This window comes from Brachionichthys hirsutus, chromosome 9 (assembly GCF_040956055.1).
Source record: "Brachionichthys hirsutus isolate HB-005 chromosome 9, CSIRO-AGI_Bhir_v1, whole genome shotgun sequence".
Classification (NCBI taxonomy): domain Eukaryota; kingdom Metazoa; phylum Chordata; class Actinopteri; order Lophiiformes; family Brachionichthyidae; genus Brachionichthys; species Brachionichthys hirsutus.
The window spans coordinates 11,804,767-11,829,113 of NC_090905.1; the positions used below are offsets into that span (position 1 = coordinate 11,804,767).

At 44.7% G+C, this 24,347-nt stretch overlaps 1 protein-coding gene across 1 annotated transcript; it reads left to right on the forward strand.

Moving 5' to 3' along the window:
- Positions 1-515: 515 nt before the first annotated feature.
- On the forward strand, positions 516-23,120 carry sh3rf1 (SH3 domain containing ring finger 1). Its single transcript, XM_068743718.1, has 11 exons — positions 516-896; positions 13,742-14,017; positions 14,510-14,605; positions 15,554-15,859; positions 18,436-18,546; positions 20,147-20,274; positions 20,992-21,162; positions 21,453-21,736; positions 21,827-22,104; positions 22,475-22,824; positions 22,952-23,120. The coding sequence occupies exons 1-11, from the start codon at positions 516-518 to the stop codon at positions 23,118-23,120; spliced, it is 2,550 nt and encodes an 849-aa protein (XP_068599819.1).
- The last annotated feature ends 1,227 nt before the right edge of the window (positions 23,121-24,347 follow it).

The following is a 24,347-nucleotide window of genomic DNA, read 5'->3' on the forward strand; positions in this document are numbered from 1 at the left end:
TATTTTCTGTAGTGTGACGCTAATTACTGCAACCTCTGGCAACGATTAATAATCAAAATGACCTGATCATTCCGGATTCAGGATCATTGTCACGCCATCAGTAAGTCTTTCTATTGTGGGACCAAACTGCTGCAGGGTCCGGGGGGGGGGGGGGGGGGGGGGGTTTAAGAAGGTGTGATTAGCCACTATTAAGTGAATTAAATTAATGTGTTTGTTCCCACATTGTTTAATAAAAGGCAGACTTTGTGTTCTAATCACAGATCTACAGTAGTAAACGTGGAAAGTACTACACGGTTATACTATGTGACGTTTCCTGTATGCATGTTATGACAGATCTTTTTCCACACAGACGGGTGATTAATTTTCACCTGTTTTATAGCCGATGCAGTTGCCATGGCCACAGCCGAGGTATGGGAGTGACGTGACGGTCCTGGTCCTGCTTCTAAACAAACCCTTCGGCAGCATCATGATTTTCAGCTGAAGTACTGACCAAAAAAAAAAAACCCCCACAGAGAATGGATGAGTCAGTTTTGTTGGATTTGCTCGAGTGCCCCGTTTGTCTGGAGCGACTAGATGCCTCAGCGAAGGTTCTCCCATGTCAGCACACCTTCTGCCGTCGATGCCTGCAAGGAATCTTGGGCTCGCGTGGAGAACTGCGGTGTCCAGAATGCCGCACGTTGGTGGAGTGTGCCGTGGATGAACTCCCCAGCAACATCCTTCTTGTGCGCCTTTTGGATGGCATCAAGCAGAGGCCTCGAAGGGCTGGCGCTGGGGCAGGAGTGTGCACGAACGGTACGTCTGGAGCCGCGGCCCGAGCGCACAGCGGTGGAACCAGGGAGCAAGGACCCCCGGGAGCACAGCCCCAGCGAGTTCAGGCTAAGAGCACCCTTGTCCGGGTTAGTATACTCACTGCGACCGTTCGGGGATCACTAAGCAGGAATCTGTGTTTCCCATCGTTGGGGTCAAACTGAAACAAAACGAAGAAAATCTGCGTGGATTAAGAGCAGCATGTGGCGTTGCTGGTTCTGTAATCTTTTCTGCAGATTATCTGTCATCACGGAGAGCTGAAAGCCAGCCAGTTGACTAGAAGCCCGACTTTACTAATCGCCGTGGTTGAGACCGGTTAGCGGTCGCACCAACATTTGATTCTGCTCTGTGCCGGCTGCAGCTGGGCTTTCTGTTTAAAGTCCCTTCTTGGTGGCTGGCAATGCCTTTTAGCCAAAGTCTTTCTGACACTTGAGATTTCTGCTGTAGCTTTTATTTTGAATATACATAAACAATTTGCAACTGTAATCAAATTACAATGTATGAAGTATTTATTTATTTTTAATGTAATTTCTTTGACATTTTTGCATATTGAAAATCTGCTTGCAAAAAATGTGATACAACATCAAAATGTAGAAAAGGGCTTGGTCCCCTTTGAACGCTTCTCGTCTCCATGAAGCGAGGTTAGTTGAGATGAAAAGATGTCAAGGTCCCGTGTAGAATCATTGAGATTTCAAAGCGTCGATAATGTATCTGCCTAGCCATGCAGGTATGAAGATCAAAGACTCGTTGCAAATTGCTACTGGGGTCCCGCCTCATTTGCCATACAGTAGTATCGCTTCAGAGGATGCGTGCTCATTTCAAAGCGTTTGGTGCATTGTGGAATTCCCCTCTATTCTGAAAAACCTGTTTGTTGCACATAAAGAGGGGGGGGGGGGGGGGGGCATTTGAAACTACCATGTCATTTCATCTTTTTAAAACTGATTATGGCTCGGCGTAGATATGGAGGTTATTTATTCTAAAGCAAAAAAAAAAATCAAATGCCATTTCTTATTTTTCTTGAATTTCCAACTATTTTGCAAAATGTCATATTTTTTGATTAAAAGTATCTCAGGTCTGTTGTGCCATTCGGTGGGATTCTGCTGATGAAGAAGAGGAAAAGGCATGACTTTGCAGGTGCAATGTTATAGAATATACCAAGCGGTGATCAGAGCGCTGACCAGTGCTCCATGCGGACTGAGCGCTTGACTGCCCCTGGCTGACACCCTTAGCTTCTTCTTTATTGTTCGTCATCTGTCCCTAAATGTATGTGCTCATCTCAAGGCTTGAAGCAGCTCGTCTGGTGCGTTACCCCCAGTCCAGGGCGAGCTCCACCTCCCGATCCTTATTTCTAGAGAATGGCTGGGACGGGAGGGTGCTTGTGACAGATGCACAACAGGCTTTTGTTTCACCTCCCCTCTGATCTTACTTACTGACCGACACGTGGAGCAGGCCAAAAGGGATGTGTGTGAGGATGTGAGCTACCAGTAGCAGAAACAGATGAGCGCTAAGCGAAGGCGAATGACCAAAGGGACAAACGTATCGTGTGTAACTGCAGCAGTTGTTTGATGAAGTGAGTAAACACGCTCGTCTTGGCTGGCGGAGCGCTGTGGCTTTCTGTCCCTTCACAGTCTGGGTGACGAGACAACAATACGGTGCGCGGTTACATGGATGTTTTGTCTTCCTCTTGGTCTTGTTGACTCATAACACAGTGTTTTGTTCACAAAGATTGAGAACAGATAGCTTCGGTGGTTTTTTTTTGCTTGAGAGCAAGAAAATCCTTTGGAGCTGTCTGCAAGTCAAAGGTCAGGGTTCAGGAGTCACGGGAGTCAGGGGTCGGAGCCGACCAAGTTGAGAGAGAATTAGGGAAGGATTTCTGAGGATGTCTTCAGTTATTATTAAGGTCCCCTTGGGAGCTTCGACATCACTCCCACATGCTCGAGTAGCTTCTCTTGTAATCACTCCTGTCTCACTTTAGTGTTTAATTTTTAATGGTATTGTCCATTAGCTGCAGACCAGGTTGCACTTGAAATTCTGTTTTGTAGGATAATGGATATGAAATAAGCCTTTAATTAACTATCCGCTTCACTACCTGCTGGATATGTGTGTTGATTTTCAGTATTTAGTTGATGGGAAATGAGATACTATTCTTTCCTAAGCTCCTTGGGATGTAATTAGGTCTTTGTTTTTTCTATGGTAATGAGAGTTTCATACAAGGAACCTTTTTCCCCCCTTTTTATAATCCCCTTGCATGCCATTATTTCTCATCATCCTCAAATCCATCGAAACAGGAAGAAAACACAACATTTAATTTTGCATTTGCTGCTGATTGAAGGACGATGGCTCATATCTTGCCCCCAAGACATGACATTTTTTTGTTTTCCGTTCATGTTATCAACGTAATAAATTTTTGCTGCGCTTTGTCCCGGTTCTTTGTAGTTTGTTTTTTTCTTGGGAGAAAAGGAATGCTGCTTATGGGTTCCTTGTGTAGAATTATCTCATTAAAATTCTTGTGCACCTCCCTCATCTGAGGTCTATGAGTCATGCTGGCCCCCTTTGATGACATCATATTGTTGTTGAAGCTTTAGCTTTTGGCCGGCTGGTTGACCTCTGCCTGCGCGACACAACCCCATCATTACACCCTCACGCTGCCCACATACTGGCAAACACACACTTGCTGCTTTCCACTGGGAATTTTTCAAGAAGGCCTTGGTTTTTCATTCCTGTTCTCTCAACACACTCACACTTTCCCCCTTCCTCCTCTGTGTTTCCCACGGACATCTCCCGGTACATGGGGTTATGACCTTCTGGACCGTGTGCGTCGGGAATTCTGGCCTTTACCTGTACTTTCTTCTTTCTTACATAGGATGTCTTTTCCCTGGATCTCGGCTGTCTGCTTCCTCCCTCCTTGCTGTCTAAATACAGACGGGACCCTGTTAAAAGCCTAATGAGATTAGCGTTGATTAGACAGCGAGCCGGCACTGCGCCCTGTTTTCTTCTGACTGCTGACTCGCATTCTGAGGAAACAAAACGCCACTCATTTGGTGAATCCATTTGCGTCTCTGGTTGCCATTATATGTGTATACACACTTATTTTTATTCTTTGAAATGAATGGTTTCTGACGATGTTGTCGCGAGTATCCAGAAAATAGGTGTGAAATTGGAGACTTTCGCACCACCGACTCACAAACGGAACAAAATGTGTGACACAGAATGTTGGAAATTCAACCATCTACCGTTTTTCATCCGACCCATCCTGCAGGCTAGCTCATTGTACATTGGGCAAGCAGAGGGACAGCTAGACAGACAGTATGTGTTTTGGAAACAATCAATTAGCAATAAGCTGGTTATGCTGTGGGAAATTACAGACCCCCCATGTATGAGTTTACATAATATACAAGGAGAGTTTCAAAAGACACTCCATCACATGATTAAGGTGCATCCCCCACTTCATCGTAGAGACAAACAGTTCCCTCATGAAGCATGAGTGCCTGTCTGTCTTTTTTGGGGTCTTACAAGATTTGCAAGATGCATGGAGGGAAGGTTAGACGTGTTCTCCCCAGACAGAGGAGGATGTTTTGTGTCAGTGTGCTGCTGAGGAATGCTGTGAGTGGTTGCAGGTCACCGTTTCACCTCTAAACATTGGGCTTGTCTACTCTCGTCCCACTTGCCAGCTCACGTTCAGCTTCTTCACTAAGCCCTCTCTAAGTTACAACACGTATTTATGCATATGTGGTTTTTGCTTTTAGATGTGAAGTGTTGTTTTTTTGACTTGGTTGAATGTAGTGATTTGAAAGGAAAGTAGAGGCTTGTGTCTGTCGTATGCGTGTCTGTAGCTCTGCTGATACTCATGCTTGTGGGGATTTGCCCCTGCAAATGAAAGCCCTGGGGGCAGTCTCAGCCACAGGAGTTCTATCTTGTTTTAAAAACATATTTTCAGATTCTTTTAAGGTCTAGCCGTGTGTCCATCTTTTTCTCCTTGCTCTTTATGTGAACAGATGATTAAAATTAACCTCATCACATATGTTTTCTTGCCAAAAATGGGTTAATGTTTGTGGTGCTATCCTGTAAATTCTGGGTGGTCCACAACCAAAAATATGTCACATTTGCCAGTGGACCCCACACCCCCTGCTGCTTCCGCCCGTATCTCATCTCCTTCCAAGTCTGTCAGCATGACAATAGTAAAGGAAGCGTCCATGACTTCCTTTGTCACCTTCTTGTGGGGGCCACTGAGAGCCTTTTAACATTCTTGTAATGTGTTGGTCACTGGTTGGTGCACCTTGGGAAACCTGTCTGGTAGTGTGTGTTGTTCAGCACTTTGAGTATGATTGCTGTGCTGTAAGGTTAGACAGCAAATTGTTTCACAGATGTTTTCAGCGCAATTTATTACTTGGGCTGTTTTGTCAGCTGTTAGACAACATGTGTCGCACTATATTCCTAACTGCCCCTAATACCTGCCCTCAGTCGAGCAGTTTGACCTCTGAACCTTTGTTGTGATTGGTGGCCCAGGAGTGGTTATCCATGGGCCGTTTGAGTCATGGCACGTTAACTGTTCAGTTCTCATCCCTAAGGCAGGATCTTGATTTGCTGGGAGTTTCGTTTTCATTTCTTTGACCTCTGATTTAAGAGCCATGACTGGTTTGTTGCGTGTCTCCCAGCAGCAGCGGCTGTCATTGGCTCACCTTGTTGTTGAATGAGGGATGTGTGGGCCCACACTTCCTTCTGAGTTTTGGGGAAATGTTTTAAAATATTTCCTCAGATCTCTGGCTTTTCTTCTTTCAACCATGTGTTTTCTGTTCTAGTGCGCGCTGAGAACTTTCTTGTTTTTGCTTCGAGGCCCAGAGCTGCAGTTAATCTGCATTTGTCCCCTGAGTGACATCTTTGTCTCAACTGTGAGAAGCTTTGGAGTGTCCAGCACCGAATCCAGATGATTCAGAGTTGCATACATCCAATCAAAATAATTCTGCACGTTTTCTGTGTATCTGCCCATATTTTGCAGTGCTAAAGACATTTGAGCTATTTTTTTTTTCTTCTTCTTGTCAACAAACTTGTGCTTGATAGTATTATCTCTGTGGCATTTTGTGATCATTTTCCAATATCAGAGATTAATTATTGGATAATCATTTCAAGTTATATTACTAAGCTCTAATACAGATGGATAAACTAACAAAACACCGCTTTTTGTGACAAGAGAATGGCACAAATCTTGCAAACACATCTATTGAAAACCCGTTTTGTCGGTTTTACTACATGTGTGGGGTCTCTCCTGCTGACAGTGTGTGATTAATTACTGAAGTCGACTTGAATAGGAGAGTGCTGACAAAGACTCTGTGTTTCTTTCATCCATAATAATCTGTGTGCGCACACATCCCACCACCAACACTCTTGAGAGTGCCATACACACTCTCCTCATACCTGCTCTGATTATAGGCAGATGCACCTTGAGCAACGTTTTACACAAACACAAACCTGTGTGAGTTTGGTCTGTTTGTTTTAATGAGTCACAGACTGATTTCCTATCCGCAAGCAGCCTCCTTATACAGAGCACTCCCACAAAAAAACAGGTGTGTCGTCAATACACAAACAGGCTTCTGATGACATTAGAAATGTCAGTGTGGGTTTTAGCCAGCTACCCTCGGTGGAAAGGTGTGATCTTCGCGCTGATCGTGTCGATGAGAGGCCCGTTAGCACAATTACCGTATATATGGGCATCCTAATTACCGGTAGTTTTAGAGAAACCAGCAGCTGTGTCTCCATCCCTACCGTTGCTTAATGTGGGCTGAGTAACCACAGCAACTTGGATTTATGTAATGTGAGTGTGTGCCAGCAGAATTGCCCGCTTGTCAAACGTCTCATGTGAGCCCTCGTGCGTTTTCCTCTAATGGCGAATGTGGTCAACGCAACACCAACCTTGGAACGCACTGATTCTATGATGCAAGTGTTATTTTTGTATTATCATGGTGCTAAAAATGTGACATTCAACAGGTTTTGAAAAATACATTTCGCAAAGTAAAATCTGAACTGTGCTAGCCGTAATAGTCTTTAAATGACTTTTATGACTGAGTACTTTATAACTAGTAGAACTGGACTTTAATTAGGGTATTGTTAATATTACAGATTGGAGTTCTACACTGGTTTATGTCCACCTCCCTGGGATACAAGCGTTTGTGAGTTGGATCTAGTGGGAGAGCTCTTTCTCTACAGCGCTCTCTTCCCAGTGAGCGTTGTCTCACCAAACGCATCAAACTGTGAAGAGGTTAGAGATGAGCCAAGACTAACCGCTCATCAAAACTCTGCAAAAGAACTGCAAACTAGTGATTGCTCCATATGCTGAGCTTCTTCCTCCATTATGTGATGCATCCTGGGCATAGTGGGCATAAAGGACAGCTAGCAGCTCCACGCTACATCGGATCGGAGCCAAGGATGGAATGGACAAACACCACCCCCCCCCCCCCCCACTTTGTCAAGAAAGTGAAAAATGGTCAGTGCTGTGCTGCTGCTTCAGCCAGAGAACAGATATAGTGTTTGGGCCGTGGCTCTTCGCCAGCCCTGTGTCAATATCCTGGGTTTGTTTGTCCTCTGTAGAGGCGCACAAATACCAGGAAATGCAAGCAAATATTCTTCAGTTTACCCACAAGTCTGACAAGCAATACTGAGCAATTAAAAGATATTGATAAATGGAGTAAACACAGTGACTCTAGCAGGTTTATTTGGGATTCAGCGAATGCAGAGTAGCAAATGGTCCATTCCCTTGTCACATTTCCCCTTGAGTTGCAACTGCATAAATCAGAGCAGAGCAGGTGGCTTATCCTGAATGAGGAAAAGACCACAGACACTGCATGCTTTCATCAGCACAATAGAGAGTAATGTGAGGAAATACTTAGTATGCAGCTCATATTGACTGGTATTCAATACTCTGATACTGTGACATTTGTGTAGTAATCCCTCCGTAGCTTGGATACAAGCTAGCCGGCTTTGTACAACACTTCTGTGCGTATGTAAACAGCTTATGAGATACCTTTTAATCACAATTATCAATTAACATAATACCTTTTGCTCAAGTATTGTATTGAGTATTACACAGCTATTACACAGAAACACAAAGGAAACCTTTTATCTTTAAATTTGCGTTGTACATTAATACGTTTAAGTAAAAAAACAACGACGACACCCTCTGAGGAGAGCTAAAGAGTATTTTAGGCCGAACTGAGTTTAATGATTGCACACTTCTTGTCTTAACAAAGAACGACCATACCACAACTCACAATTATTTGTGCCTCCTTCCAAATTTCAGTGTGAAAAATGGTTTTAGTTTTTTTAAATGGAAAAAAAAAAAAGTCAGAAATACAGTTATTGCACAGATATAATTTATAAAAAATACTTAATCTCTTACTTTGTATTGTCTGAATTCTGGAGTAAAAAAAGTGATACTTTTATATGAAGAACAAGTAGCCTTTTTTAAATGGAGCTTGAAGACGTTTCCCCTCTCATCCAGGAGGCTTCTTCAGCTCTCAACGCGTTCCAGATACTTAAGTTAGTGGGAGTCGTTGAGGTCATTAACTCATACTGAGAGTCACTGAAAGCCGGAGTCCCCCACCCCAGGGGAGGTTGGAGTCGCAGTCGTCCGGATGATGGTTGGGTCACTTTCTCCCCACAGTCATGCAAATAGTTTTTTAGCTTCCTGCAGTGGAGGCCTCCTCCTCCAGTTTGACATAGATATTGATGTCAAACTCCCACAAGGTTAAATATCTGAAACTCCCCATCCACCGTTCGGAACTGAAGAAGCCTCTTGTACGAGAGGTGAAATGTCTTCAATCTTATTTTACAACTCCAGTTGACTTTAATGAACACAGAGTTAGCCTGATGACTGTCGAGTTTTCACAGACATGATTCCTCTCTGATTTTGCACTCTAGTATGTGCTGTAAGTGAAATGAGACCACGGATGTCCTGGCTGAAATACTATTTACTACTATCTATTATTGAATATTTCTTCATCTGTAAAAGGCTTTTTATCTTTTCCTAAAATCCACAGTACACTCAGAAAACACTAATATGGTCATTGTTGTCCTGTGAGGGACTGATAGAGGACCAGTGTGGATCACTCATATTGAACACTGTCGTCCTCCTTACCTTAAAGTCCTGCGTATAGTGTCTGTCAAGTCTTCATGCTGATGTTTATTACTTCCACTATTGACTATGCAAATTAAGCACACTGGCCTCATACAGCATGTTGCAGGGAGAATAAATGTGTACTGTTCTGTTTAATCATCACATGCCAAGCAGCTTTTCTCATTTATGGTAATGGCATCTTTTTCGTGTATGATGTATGTCTCGAACCATTTGCTGAACATAACGTGCAACATATGTCAGAGTCGTTCAGGATATTGTATGACGGTCAACCGACAGCAGTGATGACATTGTGATTGTAATCGTTGTCACTTCCACAAAACATGAAACATGGCGCCAGGCTCGTTCGTGTGGACAACAAGGAGGCAGAATTGCTCCTAAATGTTGTTTTGGAATACAAAGTCAACAAATAAGCAAAAAGCGCCTGGACAATTGTTAACACCAACAGTGTTGGAGGCATCCATGCTGTTTCTGAATGTAAACGCAGGTCGCACATGTGACGTCAGAGCAGTTGTAAGTCGCAGGCAGTGATGTTTCGAAACCGAAAACCCCCGTTTCTGACGTCCACACAGAAACGCATAAACGGATTTCCCGAAATCTTCACTGGCCGGAGTTTTCAGACAGAAATCTGCAGTTTTGTGTGGATGAATAGAAAAATATCTTTGTTTTTTGAGATACCTGCTACATGCCTCTGGGTAAGCCTACAAACTCTATATCTTTGTCACAAAACCATTGATAGGTTCAAGACCAAAAGCTTTGCCTTCTGCAGCTCGTTTTCTATTCAGGCTTTTGATCTCATACTGCTTCTGTCTTCATCCCTTTCTCGTTCTCTGGCTTCCTTTTTCTCTGCGTCTGCCCTGAAATATGAGAGCGTTCCTGTGAGATTTCTTGTTAAGCCCGATGTATGAATTGGCAGAGAGTTAAAAAAGTTGCATTCTTTCAACTTTCTGTCAGAGAAGCAGAATGGGTGATCCCTTGGCCACCCAGAACCAGCCTTTACCTCTCAGCCAGCCAGGTAAGGAAGCCGGTTCATGTGCAGTAGACTACACAAAGAGGTGTACCAGTTCATGTGAAAGTGGTTTCGTGCATTTTCACAGTAGAACACACTCGGCAAGAGCTTCATGAAAAGCACGTGTGTGACAGCTCTACAATATGTGCATATTCTCTCACATGAATCCACGCTCCCTTGCTGCTAAAATAGTTTTTTTCTCATGCCTAATCTGTAGTTTACTCAGTGCACTCCTCTCAGAAATGTTTTGACAATACGTCCATGTGTTGATTGTTTTTACAGAAACCACCACCGCTGTAAGACAGACCTCTCAGCGCGGTTCTGCTTTGTGGCATCTGTTTTTATCAAAGCCAGGAGTCTTCAGGCTTCGCCTACAAGATGACTTTAAAACAGTAGATCGATCGTTTCACTGAGGTGTGTTTTGTAAGTGGCACTTAGCATCCCTCATAGTTTTAAACCTCATTCACAAAGCATTTTCAATGCGGACGCGGTGCGTTGACGTTGCCTTTGCCCATAGCGAGCTGGCATAGGCTCCAGCATCTCCCGTGACCTGCAGATAAATAGGCAAAAAAAAAATAAAACTGCTCCTATGTGGACTGTCCATAGAAACCAGAGAATGCATTTTTCTTTTGTCTCAGACTAAGAGGTATACAGCAGCTCCAAAAAGTACCGGTAAGCAGTATCCAGGTTCTGTTGTGACTAGAGCAGCTCATCTGACGACATCTGTTTGACAGCATAATTATTCTAATTATAAGTAAGTGAAAATTGTATTTATCTGAACCTCAATCATTCCTGGTGTTGTCCATGATTATGGACTGGATTGGACACGCCATTTAAATCAGACAAGCAAAACAATTGTGCAGCTGTCTTTCACCACCATTGTTCTTTAGCCCAAATGAAGAAATGCAATCAAAATATACAGCAGGAATAAAGACTCATTGTTTCAAAGTCTGTCAAAATGTTCCACCCTATATATTGAAATAGTCTTTCTCTAATATACTGTCTTCATCTCCTCTTTTATCATCTCTCTAACACAAAGACATCATCAGGCTTTGAAGCAGTGTTGTGGAGACAGTGAAGGAAGCCTGCGCTACAGCGGCCATTTAAAAAGGCCACTAGGGATGAATTCAAACCAATGCAACTCTAATGGAATCACAATGGCCCACATCTTCCTCTTTCCACTCATGCATCGGTACCCGTGGCACAATGTTCAGATCTTCACTGAACGGTGACGTAGGCGTTAACAACAAATGTCTGATGTCTGGTGCCAGATCCTGCCAGTCTTTACACCAGCAGAATGTCTGAACGTCTGCCCTGGAAATGCATGCTGTAGGGTAGATCAGACAGACCTACCCCCACCCTTACACACACACGCACACGCACACACACACACACACACGCACACTGTTTTGACAGTCGTATCCCCTCCTTGCTCTCCACCCCCTGCTGTGCTCCTGGACGTGTCCATATGGGAGTGGCGTCATGTCTGGCACGCACACACGGGGGTGAGGTTTTCTGTCTGCTGTTGTGTGTAACAGAACCGTAAACCTGTAACCTCGACGTCTTCAGTGTCAAGATTTATTGCTCTTTGGGAGTATTTTTATTTTCTGATTGCAGTTTACGGTGGCTTTACGATATGTTAAGCTCTATCTCTTCCAGGCAGAAGACAGAAAAGCTGTTGTTGCAATGATCCCTATTTGACCTAGTCAAGCGCTTTGTGTGTGCTCGCTGGTTGTTGACATTTGGCTGTGTTGTAGAACACAACACTTGGCTAATGCATTTATAATCCAGGGCGGTGGAGAACACTATAACAGCCAAAGCCCTTTTTGCCCACAGGTTTAATTGCATGATCCGAGGTGCAGGAGTAATTCCACACACCGGCTGATACTCCGACTGTGTATTTTTGAATCCTTTATGTTAATAACAGTTGAAGGTGGCGCGACGATAAAAGCATGCGCGGCCCTCGTTAGGCCTGAGAAGTCGTCTCTGATGGATGGTCCGTTCTGATGGTGCTGCAGACAGCGTAGCCTTTCTATTTATATATATCTGTTGTATTTATATTAGTGACCCATCATCATACCCGTATTGTGAATATCTGGATATTGTATTTTATTATTATTGTATTTTATTTTTACCCAGCTCAGCTGCAGCCAGTGTGAGCAACAAAACCTTTTATCCTATCAGGAGTGAGATTGGTTTCCTTAAACTCTCGCAGTGGAAGTCGGTCAGGAAAGGTTCAGTTCCCTCACTTTTACCTAGCCACCCAGCTAAAAAGATATATTGTTGTAATGTGTTTTATTCCAGCCAAACTTTATTTCCTGACACCTTTTGTTTGCACAAGCACTTTCCCTTCATGCAACGATTATGTGACAATGCTGACTTTGGACTCTGTTCTGCCGCTTAAGATTTTAGTATTGGCATCAGTCAATAGAAGAGACGAACAAGTGCTTACAAACGTCAGTGTCAAGGGGACAAGCATTTCATATTTGCCATGTAATTAGATCCCACTGGCTTTGTGGAGTCCGAAACCCCATCTGTCTTTTGCAACAAAAATGGCAGCGCTTGTACCTTCATTAGCATTTTCACCACTAAACTCCCTGCCAGGTCTGATTGGGCTCAAAAAGCCCGTTCTCCACTGAAGGGAGGCCCATTTCCAACGCTGTGTTTCAGCGGGCTGCAGCAGGGTAATGTCACCCTGGCTCACTGTCATGGCTCATTCTGTAATTTAATTCTCCTCTGAGCTTTTAAACGGTTCATTAACCCGGAACAAGACTGCAGCGCTTCTTCCAAACTCTGCTTTTACCATCTCTTGCTCATTTTTCCTTCTACCTCTATCTGTGTCTGAGTTCTGGCCATTTCATTTAAATTCTGTATTTATTGTTGACTCTGCAATTTCTGTTCTGAAGTTTAAATCCTGTCAGGTGGGAGTGTTTGTGATTCTGATCACTGTGCAAAATGGCTAACAGCAGTGAGATAAATGATGGGGGGGGTTGGTTTGGACTGAAGCCTTCCTCATGGACACCCACCCTGAATGGAGTACATTGATGCCTCTCTAGCCTGCTACTCCCCCTCTTCTTGCTTGCCCCCTTTCCCCGGATTGTCATTCCCTGAATGGGCCTTTCAGGGCTCAAGGCTTGCAGGCTGAGATACAAAACCTTCCTCTGAAAGATAAAGTGAGAGCGCCCTGGGCCCTCTGAGCGTGTTCGTCAGCTTATCACACCCAACCACGTTCATAACACTTGGACTGTGAGCACACATCATAAAGTTGTCACCATCAGTGAACAAACAGGAAGAGAGAACTCAGAGATCCTTCGCAGCATTTTGGATTCAGGATTCTAAAACATAATAATAAATCCTCATAGGGCCGGGTTTCACATTAATTAAGGAACTGCATAAATTACTGTAAATATTAGTTTTAAATCTGATGGTCTTTATATGACTGTTGTCAGACTGATTACAGTCTGTGGGGCTCAGCTTGTACATTTTCCTTTTCATTGTTTGCTACACTTCTATGTGACTTTAGATTTTATAAGAATCCTACAGCTAAGTCTGATCTTTACAAAGACAAATAAGAATCTTTTTCTGAAATTGTGGTACATTATTGATTGTTATTTTTGTACTGTGAGTTTCCCCAAATCTGACCTGCCCCCACTGAAACTGTCCTAAATTTAAGAAACTATGAACAGCTCTATTTTGTTACCGCTCCAAGTAAATTAATTGTTCTCGCATTGTCCACTTATCAGAGTATATGATGACTGGGTAGAATAAGTACTCTACTAACTGTCCGACTCTATTGTTAGGGTGTACCCCAGCTCCCTTGTGCCAAGGCCCTCTATAACTATGACGGCAAGGAACCAGGAGACCTCAAGTTCAGCAAGGGGGAGATTATCATTCTGCGCCGGCAAGTGGATGAGAATTGGTACCATGGCGAGATGGGAGGAGTCCATGGCTTCTTCCCCACCAACTTTGTCCAGGTCATTAAGCCGCTGCCACAACCTCCACCTCAGTGTAAAGCTCTGTATGACTTTGAGCTCAAAGATAAGGAGGCAGACAAGGACTGTCTGCCCTTCTCCAAGGTGAGCCACAGTTCATCCACATGGCCCCTGTAGTAAAACGTAAATAGCTCTCATTACAGTCACACTCTGTGCTCTAAAGCTTGAGTTTTCTCTCGTTGGGCATGTTCCGGAATAAGCTGTGCAAACAAGCCGGTAGCCGAAACGGCCAGAGAAAGGGTTTGCATTTTGAGCCAGACTTCTTGATAAACAACTGTAATTAAGCTGGAAGCAGTGGAGGCCGTACAAAGCGAGGCACGACATAACGGCAGTAATTGAATGGTTGAATGTCTGCACAGCTGTTTGTGTAACGCTTTGATGTTTTTGTATTCTGTCATCAGTTGTTTATGTGCCTCGTAAGCAAAAAATAGAAACAAGCTTACAAAGTAGTTTTCCCCGCATGGTGCTGTGCCTCTGACTGTTCGCACCTCATTATCTGGCTTCGGTGTTTGTTCCTCAAGGATGACCTTAATTAGGATGTTCTTCACGGAGAGCCCTTTCTGCCTTGAATTTCAGGATGATATCCTAACTGTAATCAGAAGAGTGGATGAAAATTGGGCAGAAGGAATGCTGGGAGATAAAATTGGAATTTTCCCCATCTCATATGTTGAGGTAAGACCAAGAAGCTTTTTTTTTTTATTGTCAAACTGTAACCAATGTTTAGAGAAGGAGCCTCAAGAAGACCGGCAATGTGCCAATCCTCTTGAGTTTAATGTTCTTGAATTGTGCATCCTGCTCAATGTGTACAATATGTCTCCTCCATATGTTCCTAAGAATCACTAAACATGTCTTTGAAGATTTAGGCAGTGACGGGCTGTCTGAGCTCCGCAGGTCTCTCTTAAAGGCTTACGGCATAATCCGGACAGAATGAAGCTAATCTCTGTCATTTAAAGAAGAATCCACTTTTCATTTTAAACCCGTCAACCATGGAGTGCATCCTATTGTGAATATTGTGAGCCTGCAGAACAATATTGCAGTGTGCTGATGTCAGTCTAAAGAAGAGTACATATTTTGCTTGTCATTCTTTTAAGCCATTCGTATTTGTTTATGGTGAGTATTTTGCAGAGTAACTCAGGACTTTGTAATGTTTTTTGTAATCGTGATTAAACCGAATGAGGTAAACTCACCTGGTGTTTCGTTCTTCTTCCTGCCCGTGTGACTTGGTGGGCTCCTGGTGTCTCCTGGTTTGGACTGAAATGCTTTGCTTTCATGTCTTTAAGTAGAGGGGGCTGCTCAGGGCAACATGTGACAGCAAGTGAGCGCACCCTGTGATTAGCTGGAACCCTTTTAGTGCTCCTTTGATTTTTACCTTGCAGGTGTGATGAAGGGTCACAGAGCATTTGTTCTCAGAACACTTAGCAGGCTAGAATGTTCAGTGTAAAAGCTGTCTGCTGACTAGAAAAAGATGGGGGGGGGGGGCTTCCATGCCAATCAACTTTATTATGAAGAGTGACAGTTTTCATGATCATTTTAATACTCCACCCCTCTCTACCCTCTGTCCGTTACTTCCACCTTACGACTCTCCTCATTGCCCCCCCCTCCTCTCCTCCTCTCTCCTAGTTTAACTCAGCGGCTCGTCAGCTTATAGAATTGGACAAGCCATTGGACGCCAATGGAGACTCGGGTGAGGGGGCCTCCTCGGGGCCCCAGAGCAATGGTATTCAACGGCCAGGGGAGAAGAAGAACAGCAAGAAGCGCCATTCTTTTACCTCTCTGACCATGTCCCACAAACCCATGCTAGCTCCTCCCCCCCAGCGCCACTCCATGGAGATCAGCGGTCCAGTCCTCATCAGCTCCAGCAACCCCACAGCGGCTGCCCGAATCGGAGAGATCAGTGGGGGGCTTTCCTGCAGTGCACCTTCACAGGTAAGAGGGAGAGGGAGAAGGGGAGTGGGTGCTGACATGCAGCTTCCTTCCCTGGTGCTTTACTCCGTGTCAATTGGGACTGCAGCGTGATAAATGAGCTGCCTTTAGCGTTGTATGAGACTTTTTATCTTTTTTCCAGTGTACAGTAGTATATAAACATGAACTTTGGAAATGTGCAAAGCAAGCAGCATTATTGTTGTAGCTCTTTTGGGTTGCGTATTGATCATTATGCTTCTACCAGCTGTGATGCCTCTCAACCAGCTGATTTATTAATGACCTGTTCAGCAATATTTATTTCCAAAACTGTGAAACACCGGAGAGAATTATTGAACCTATAAAATCCAGCTTCATCTCTTTTTTGTATTCACGAGATGTTTGTTGTCTTTCAAAGTCTCCACTCTCCTCCTGTTAGCAATTAGGCTGACTTCCCCATCATACCAAAAAGCCCATTGCTCCATCCAAGCTTTTGAAAATCGTGGATGCGTGACTCCACTCGGCCGCAAAAAACGACTCCAGCTCAGCCCTCAAGGTTTCCACACCAATCTCAACATGACAGGAACTCACAGCTGCTTTATGGTTGCTGCCCACTGGAGATTGGCTTTGACTTAGTGCTAGTCAGAACAACAGACGTGCACATTTACAAGACAAGTTTCCCGCTGCGTTGCTTCTGAAGCTCTCCACGAATGGGACTAAAGGATGAAACTTCTAATTATACTACAAACAGAATGAGTCATATTCATCAAATACAGTATATAGTGTTTCAGGATGAGGAATGTAAGATATGATTTAGGCTGTGTATAACGTAAATGTTCACTAGTCACTTCTGTTTGTTAATGAACAACAGAAAAGGCCTGTAAAATGCGTTCTGGTGGGATATACTGCAACGTTGTTTAATAAAGTATTCTATATTGTTTGTACCGTTTAATCAGCGCTTCATCTGACGGTACATATTCTGTTTTGTTTTTATGTAACACGGTAACCGGTCTGCAGCCTGTTGACTTTTACAAGAATATAATCCTGGATAAAGTAAAAGTTGTGTACACAGTACCCTAATACACACTTTTTGTGGTACAACTTAAAGGCATTTTGTTAGCATTTCAGGATTTACGCTCTGTCCTGTGGTGCAGTTAAGATGCTATCATGTATGCTCTCACTCTCTTATCACATATTCTCACCCTGATGGCTCCACTGGAACATGCAGACACTGCCTTTCTAAAAATAATCAGGATATTTGAAACACTGTAAGGGTGTCGCTGGGACCGTGCTGATGACGTGCCGGTGTTGATGTGCGTCCCTATTTACCGCAATTAATCAGTAAATCCTTCGACATCTCTCAGTGATCCTGTAATTGGATAGTTTGAGAATAAGCTTAATAATGTGAGGGATAATGTTATTTTTATTATTCCCCACCACAATCGAAGCTGGGGGGGGGGGGGGGGGGGGAATATATTACATTGCTCGGCACATTTTGGGAGCACGATGGAAAAAGCTTAATTTTCTTTCTTCCCAAACCTTTGTATGCACATCAACAAATCATGAAATGATTCATTTTGCTATTCAGGTAAGATGAGGGTTTCCAGGTAGAACTCAATTGCTGGCCATTTGTTTTTTGTGAAATTGAATGTCTTTCATGTATTGGAGAGTTCATTTAGATTTTTGGAACATCAGACTTTAACTCGGGTGTGTAAATAACCTCTTTACGTCTTTCTTAAGTTAAATGCAGCCTTGCCAGGGGATACTGTTGACTTTATGCATGTCTTTAATAATGGACTACATGGCAACACAATTTAAAGCACAACTTTATTTAAATTACGTACATATTTTGTGTTTTATACGTTGCAATCTGCAATTTTTATCCCACTTTGAGCATATGGGAACTTTTTTTCCCCCTATTATTTTCTGCCTTTTTGTTAGTCATTTTTCTTTGGAGCACGCTTCCTGTTTTGTCTGAAGGCAAAGACTCTCTTAAGTGCTATGTTCCAAACCTCCAAATGAAGCTCATCAATCTTTCATCTCCAGATGTGTCTATGCAGTTGTTGTTTTTCAAACTCACACTTTTTATGTAAATGCAATTTATGTATCATCAAACGCTTCCCACAATGTTTGGATAGTCTTGAAGTTAATTTATGTATGAGCCTGAAATCTAATCATCCCCAACGATCACACGGCTTAAGGTACATTTGTTTTTAAGATTTTAAAGATTACTGTGTTCAATAACAGCTTAAAAGAGGCCCCAGGCATGGCATACATAGCCTGTCTTATTATCTTCTTACTCATCTTCTACCGCAAACACCCAGCCTTGTCACCTGGGGGGGTGTCTCTGTTTTGGAAATAAAAACACCTTTAATCTAAATATGAAAATTGAACACCTGTAGAAGACATTTCTCCTACCTGTTCTTTACTTTACTTTAATTTTCCAAGCACCTGATTTGCTAACAGGGTCTGTTGCTGTTGTGTGAGAATTGTTTACAGACTGGCAGGAGAGAGGGAGAATATTTTTAACACGCCATGTTCTTCATGAAGGAGTGGATTCATTATGATATGTTTGATGGCCCGCATTTCTTTTTTGTTAACAGGTACACATTTGCACAACCGGACTGATTGTGACCCCACCCCCTAGTAGCCCTGTTACTACAGCAACAGTCTTCACATTTCCCTCAGAAGTGAGCTACACATCTATTCCTGTGGTAGGTGGAAACTGCTGCCGGCCTGATAAATCTCCCAAAACACGAGGCCCAAGCCGCACAAACTGCTGACAAAGCAGTTAAACAGTATTGGATTATTGGCTTTATCGTCGGTTGCTAAATGCTGAAATGCTGAACGAATTGAATGTGTCATGTTATGACGATCAAAGAGAATAACCCTGATGTTTTTACAGGCTAATTGCACAAATTGTTCTGTGCATTCTGTTAGACATTCACGCTACATGGAACTATAATCATAAAATGATTTAAAGGTACACAAAATAAAATGACATGCTAATATTTAAGTTATGCGCTTGCCAAACTTCTGCTTTGCTCTGAGAACATGAGTTTGTTTAGACGAGGAAGCTTGTTTCATGACGCTTCCCATCTGCTGCGTAACATCTTTACTTCACATTGTGCAGATGTGTAACACTGTTCATTAGGATTCTCTCCCACATAAGATGCAGCAGCTTTATTGCTTCCCAATTTGCCAATAAACTTGATAAAGGCGGTGAGACGGAGAAGTATTTTCAGCAGAAATTAATTCGCCTCTGCTGGGGGGGGGGGGGGGGGGAATCATTACATCTAAAAAATGTCAAGAAATCCCTTCAGCCGACACAGAACAGCAGGCCTGCTTCCTGTCTGTCTCTGTGTATGCTCTGGCATGTGGAGTTTGTGAATGAGCAGGAATGTGGACACAAAAGGTTGAGCTCTCTGTTTCACTAGGGAACACGACATGATGTTTCTGTGCAGATGATTTCTCGAGCCCACAGGCAACCTAATTATCTCAGCTCAAGCGTCGGCAGCGAACCGAAACGCACATCGCTGCACTCACAAACGCACGCAGGCCTGCCACGCCGCTCCACCGTTGGTCATGGAAGCGATCACTCCGCTGCTCAGCGCCGGCAGCGTTTGGGAGGACCGCTCCTCGTCGTAGGATTTGTCCCCGCCATCACTTAAACGTGTTGTCTTTTAGTTTTTCACAGCTTTAAAAATAATGTGCCAGCTCCCATGTGTAATTTAATGCGTTGTTTACCGGGGATTTAATTTGGATCCCGTAATCCAGTAACACACAAAAGACTGGAGGGTTCATCTCGGAGCACGCTGAGATCATTAGCCCCGAGTCGAGGGCTTACTGCACTGCAAACACACAACAAGGGACAAGTGGCGATGAATCAACGCGTGCTGCTTTTCGTAGTCACTCTGAAGTGTGTTCGCAGGCATGTTTTCTTCATCCCATATGTTCCCAATTAAATAGTGCAATGAATTATAGCTGCAAGGTCTCCTAGCAACAAACAAATAAGTAGAATAGGAATTTCTCAGATGTGAGGGGAAATTGGGGACAAGACTAAAGTGTCTGCCAAACCAGACACTCCCTTAGCGTCTGCAGACCGAAGGGAATATCCCAGAAGACAGATGATCCTTTTCTCTCTCTGATTCTCAGAAACAAACTGGTTTCTCCACTTGTGCAAGAAGTGCTGGTGTTTGTTATGGCTCATGCTACTTGTTTTTGTTTTTGGGGCTTCACATTCAGAGGGGCTGAAAGATGAATTGTTGTGAGACTGTAATAACTGCTAACATATTTTCTATTGCTTTATCACAGGATGCGCTCCCACCACCCCCGCCTCCTCCCCCACAATCCTCCGTCGACGCAGCAGCGTATTCATTGGCTGCTGGGCAGAGACCCTCCCCCAGTATAAGCGACCAAAGTGGCAGACAAAGACCCACAGTGTGAGTTATAAAAACAGTCCCGCAGAAAAATATGCTGTCTTCTTAAATGTGCAGTGAAATGTCAGGATCGGTTTGTGCAGCGATGCCCCGGGGCTCGCATGCAAATGCTCAGTTCAAAGAGGGGGAGGTCTTCTCCCGCCTGCGACTCCCACAGCTGTCAGTGTTCGGTTGCAAACGGTGACCATGTGCACAGGTGAAGGGTCAAAAACCTGAGCATGAGGATCTCCTGGGCCTCGTTGGAGATCGTATCTGTCACCCCTGACTTCTGACCCTCCCAATCCTCTGCCCCCATTACTCCTTTAAGATACCACACACACCACACACACCTGATAAGAGTTAGATCCACTCGTGCCTATTTTTCCTGCTGTCGCCCATCTGCCTATGCATGCACATCTGGTTCGGAGACATTTCCTCGCCCCTTGACAACATCGAAATCGACTGAAAACATCCCATCTGGGACCCATGTCTTCTTGGCTGCTCTTTCAGTGCTGTGGAGAGATGACCCACAAATTGTTTTGTCCTCGGGTGTTGACTTTCTTTGGGTCAGAGGACAGAGCCTCTAGTGGGGAGGGTCTCAGAGGACTCTGACGGATGTACAGCGAGACCCTGATTTCCACAAGACAGAAAATCTTCCACGGTGGCGCCGTGTTAGTGTGGGTCCTTTGTTGTATAATTCTTTGTAAGATTCCTGTCATTTTGCTCTTATTTTCCATCCAGATATGTGGCTATGTTTCCCTACACGCCTCGCAAGGAGGACGAATTAGAGCTGAGGAAGGGCGAGATGTTTCTGGTGCTGGAACGCTGTCAGGACGGCTGGTTCAAGGGCACCTCCATGCACACGGGCAAGATCGGAGTCTTCCCGGGGAACTACATGAGCCCGGTCAGCAGGTTAGTCATGAATCCATGGACGTTCTTTCCTTTCGTACGCACTCATGCGCCTGCTCTCACATTCATTTGTCTGTAATGCAGCTGTTTTTGATTTGAAGATAAATTATTAATTTTGTATTGCATGACAGTTTTGGCAATGAAAATTCTATTCTATTTTTTTTGGGGGGGGACATATATTAATACTAAAATGGCATTGGTTATGAAACGGTTCCCTGCAGTGAAACCTAATACTTTCACTAATACATTACCTGAGACAGGTCCTTACTTCTCCTAATCCTCTCTCCTCTCAGGACTGTGCCAGGAAGCACCCAGCCAAAAGTACCCATGAGTCTGTGCACTCAGGCTGGCCGCAGCATCACCATCGTCAGCCCCTCATCTGCCCCCCTTGGGGCCATTGTTCCGGTCCCTGATTTTAACAAGCCCCCCACCTTGTGCTCCAGCTCTGTACCTGCCAGCTCCCAGCCTGCAGCTGCGGCAGCAGCAGCTCAGACAGCCACAGGTCAACAGCCAAAAGTCCCTTTGCATATCAGCTCTCAGATGACCGTGAATCAGGCCCGCAATGCAGTCAGAACAGGTACACTGACTGTGAGGGGTAAGGGAGATACGACTTGGTGGTGTGAAATGGATTTTAAATATGCTGCGTTATTCTGCGTATCATTGGCAGCTGCGTGTCACAGTCAGGACCGGCCCACAGCAGCAGTGACGCCCCTTCAGTCTGCAGCAGCCGTGACCTTTCTCCCACACCTCGCCGTGTGCCCCCAGCCCTCCTCCGGTCCAGCCCAGGGTTGTACCCGGGCGGGAGTGGCAATGGGATGTGCCGCTGCTTCTCTCACCCCGCCCAATGTTAGCGCCGCATGCTTGGAGGGTGATGCTCTGAGACCCGTACCCATCCTGACTGTCAGCCCTGTGAACGGCTCTAACAGACTGGATAAGGATGTCAAGGTTGGATACGTCTACACATTTCCACGAGTTTATCCATCAGCTATTTTCAGCTGACGTTTGATCACGGCAGAGGATTTGTCTTTTGTTCTTGAATGTTTCTTGGATGGTTGGGAGTGGCTGAGATTTGACAGCTTCAACAAGGAGGAAGTCTTACCCTGCACAATTTGTTCCCGTCTTTATATCTTTCACAAACGATCTGTGGCCATGATGTTTCTCACTTCAAACATGCAGTTCGGAACCCGTCTGTGCTAATAGGAGCCTCCTAGCACCATCAGCAATTAACAATCAGGCATGAGTAAATGCTACACCTCGCTGTCACAGGAGACATTTCTGACAAAAAAAAAATCTGTTTTTTTTGTTGTTGCCACAGCGAGAAAAGAAAAGTCTCCTGAAGCTGCTGTCGTCCAATAAGAAGAAGTCTCGCCCTTCGCCGCCCTCCTCCCCCACCCTTGAGGCAGAGCAGGCTCCTGCTGGGGAGGCGCTACATGGTGCAATGGGCCCCGAAACCTCCACTCCCTCGAGCTCCGTCAATTCCGTAGATCCTGAGCCCACTGTTCATGTTGCTTTTGCCTCTTCGTCGTCATCTTCCTCAGCCACCGAGCCCTCCTATCGAAAGAGCAGCCCCCTTGATGGATGCGCGCCCATCGCTCCGCCTCCCCGTCAGCCATGCTCCTCTCTAATATCCCAACAGCATGACGCACGCCCTATCATATGTGAGAGGTATATTGTCTTGTGCTCTGCCCTGTTCATACAAAGTGTAACACAATATTACAGCCGTCGTGATTTACCGCTTGTCACTGTTGCAATGCGAACCCAGTCACTGATTGTCTCTGCCCCACGTCCCCAGGTACAGGGTGGTGGTGTCATATCCTCCCCAGAGCGAGGCCGAACTGGAACTTAAGGAGGGCGACATTGTGTTTGTTCACCGGAAGAGGGAGGACGGCTGGTTCAAAGGCACGCTGCAGAGGAACGGCAGGACCGGCCTGTTCCCGGGCAGCTTTGTCGACAGCATCTAACACACGGGATCAGCACCAGCCGGGGGGCCGCCAGCCTCCCTCCCCGCACGTCGCCGTGCAAATGAAACGGGCCGGCGCTCAGAGGCGACTGGGACTGGACCTCACTTAAGATGGTTGTTGCTCAGTCTTCACTGAGAAGAAGCGGCTCATGAGGAAGAAGCATGCTGACGAGGAAAGCACAGCGGACAAAGTTAGAGGAGAGCACACTAGCCTAGAACATTTCTTATTCATGGTTATTTATATCTGTGTAACAATTCAGCTGTTAAATGTGTGCCTTGTACTGTTCCTCACTTTATTGTACATAAGGACACGAAGATGATTCGTCCTTAAACAACAGATATGAGCTGATGATATAGATATATTACACATTTTAACTTATTTCATGAACTGGCCATGTTGTAGTGCAGCACAGTCGGGTTAAGCTGGAACATGGCTTATTCTCTATATTACCACATTTAGCTGTGCTTTCCTGCCTCTGACAGCCGGTAAAGGTCTTAATGCCCGTTCAGACCATCAACTTGCAGGAGGACGTATGTTAGATGTGGCTGAACAAACGAGCCGAGCCGTCAACCTGAGGGAGGATCACCGGACAGATCTGTCATATTGCACATTCAAGCACTCGAGCTACATTTCACAACCATGTGAACATTGCACATCCTGAAATATCTCGTAGCTCTTCACAGACCTCCACCTTTTGCTCCAGGTGTGGGCGAGACTGCAGAGCTGAAGTCCTTCACCTGCACCGATGGACTGTTTGCATGTAGACGGTACTGTTTTGTGGGAGACGACAAACCAAGACGGACTTAGCAGTCAAATATCGCTTACTATGAAGCTTCTTCGTACGCGCTGACCAGAGTGGCTTCTCCCCACACCCAGACGTCGCTCTGCACCGGTACCGGTGCACAAGACATTCTTCTTGGTGTATATTTATGTTGGTTATAAATTCCACAGAGGCTGGCACCTGCTGCTGTCAGACCGTCATATAATTAACCTGGACGCAGCAAGGCACACACGACCGCAGTCGCCCTTCACCCAGGCTCTGTGCATTATATCTCACTCCCAGCACAACTTGTGGCATTAAAAACTCGTCTAGCTAGAGCAACAATGTTGGCCTGAAGTAACGGATCATTGTCTGTCTGGAAACTCTAAAGAGATGACGTTTTTATCGGGGGGGGGGGGCGGGGGTTGTACATTATGTCTCTACAATGATTTGAATGTAAAGTGTTG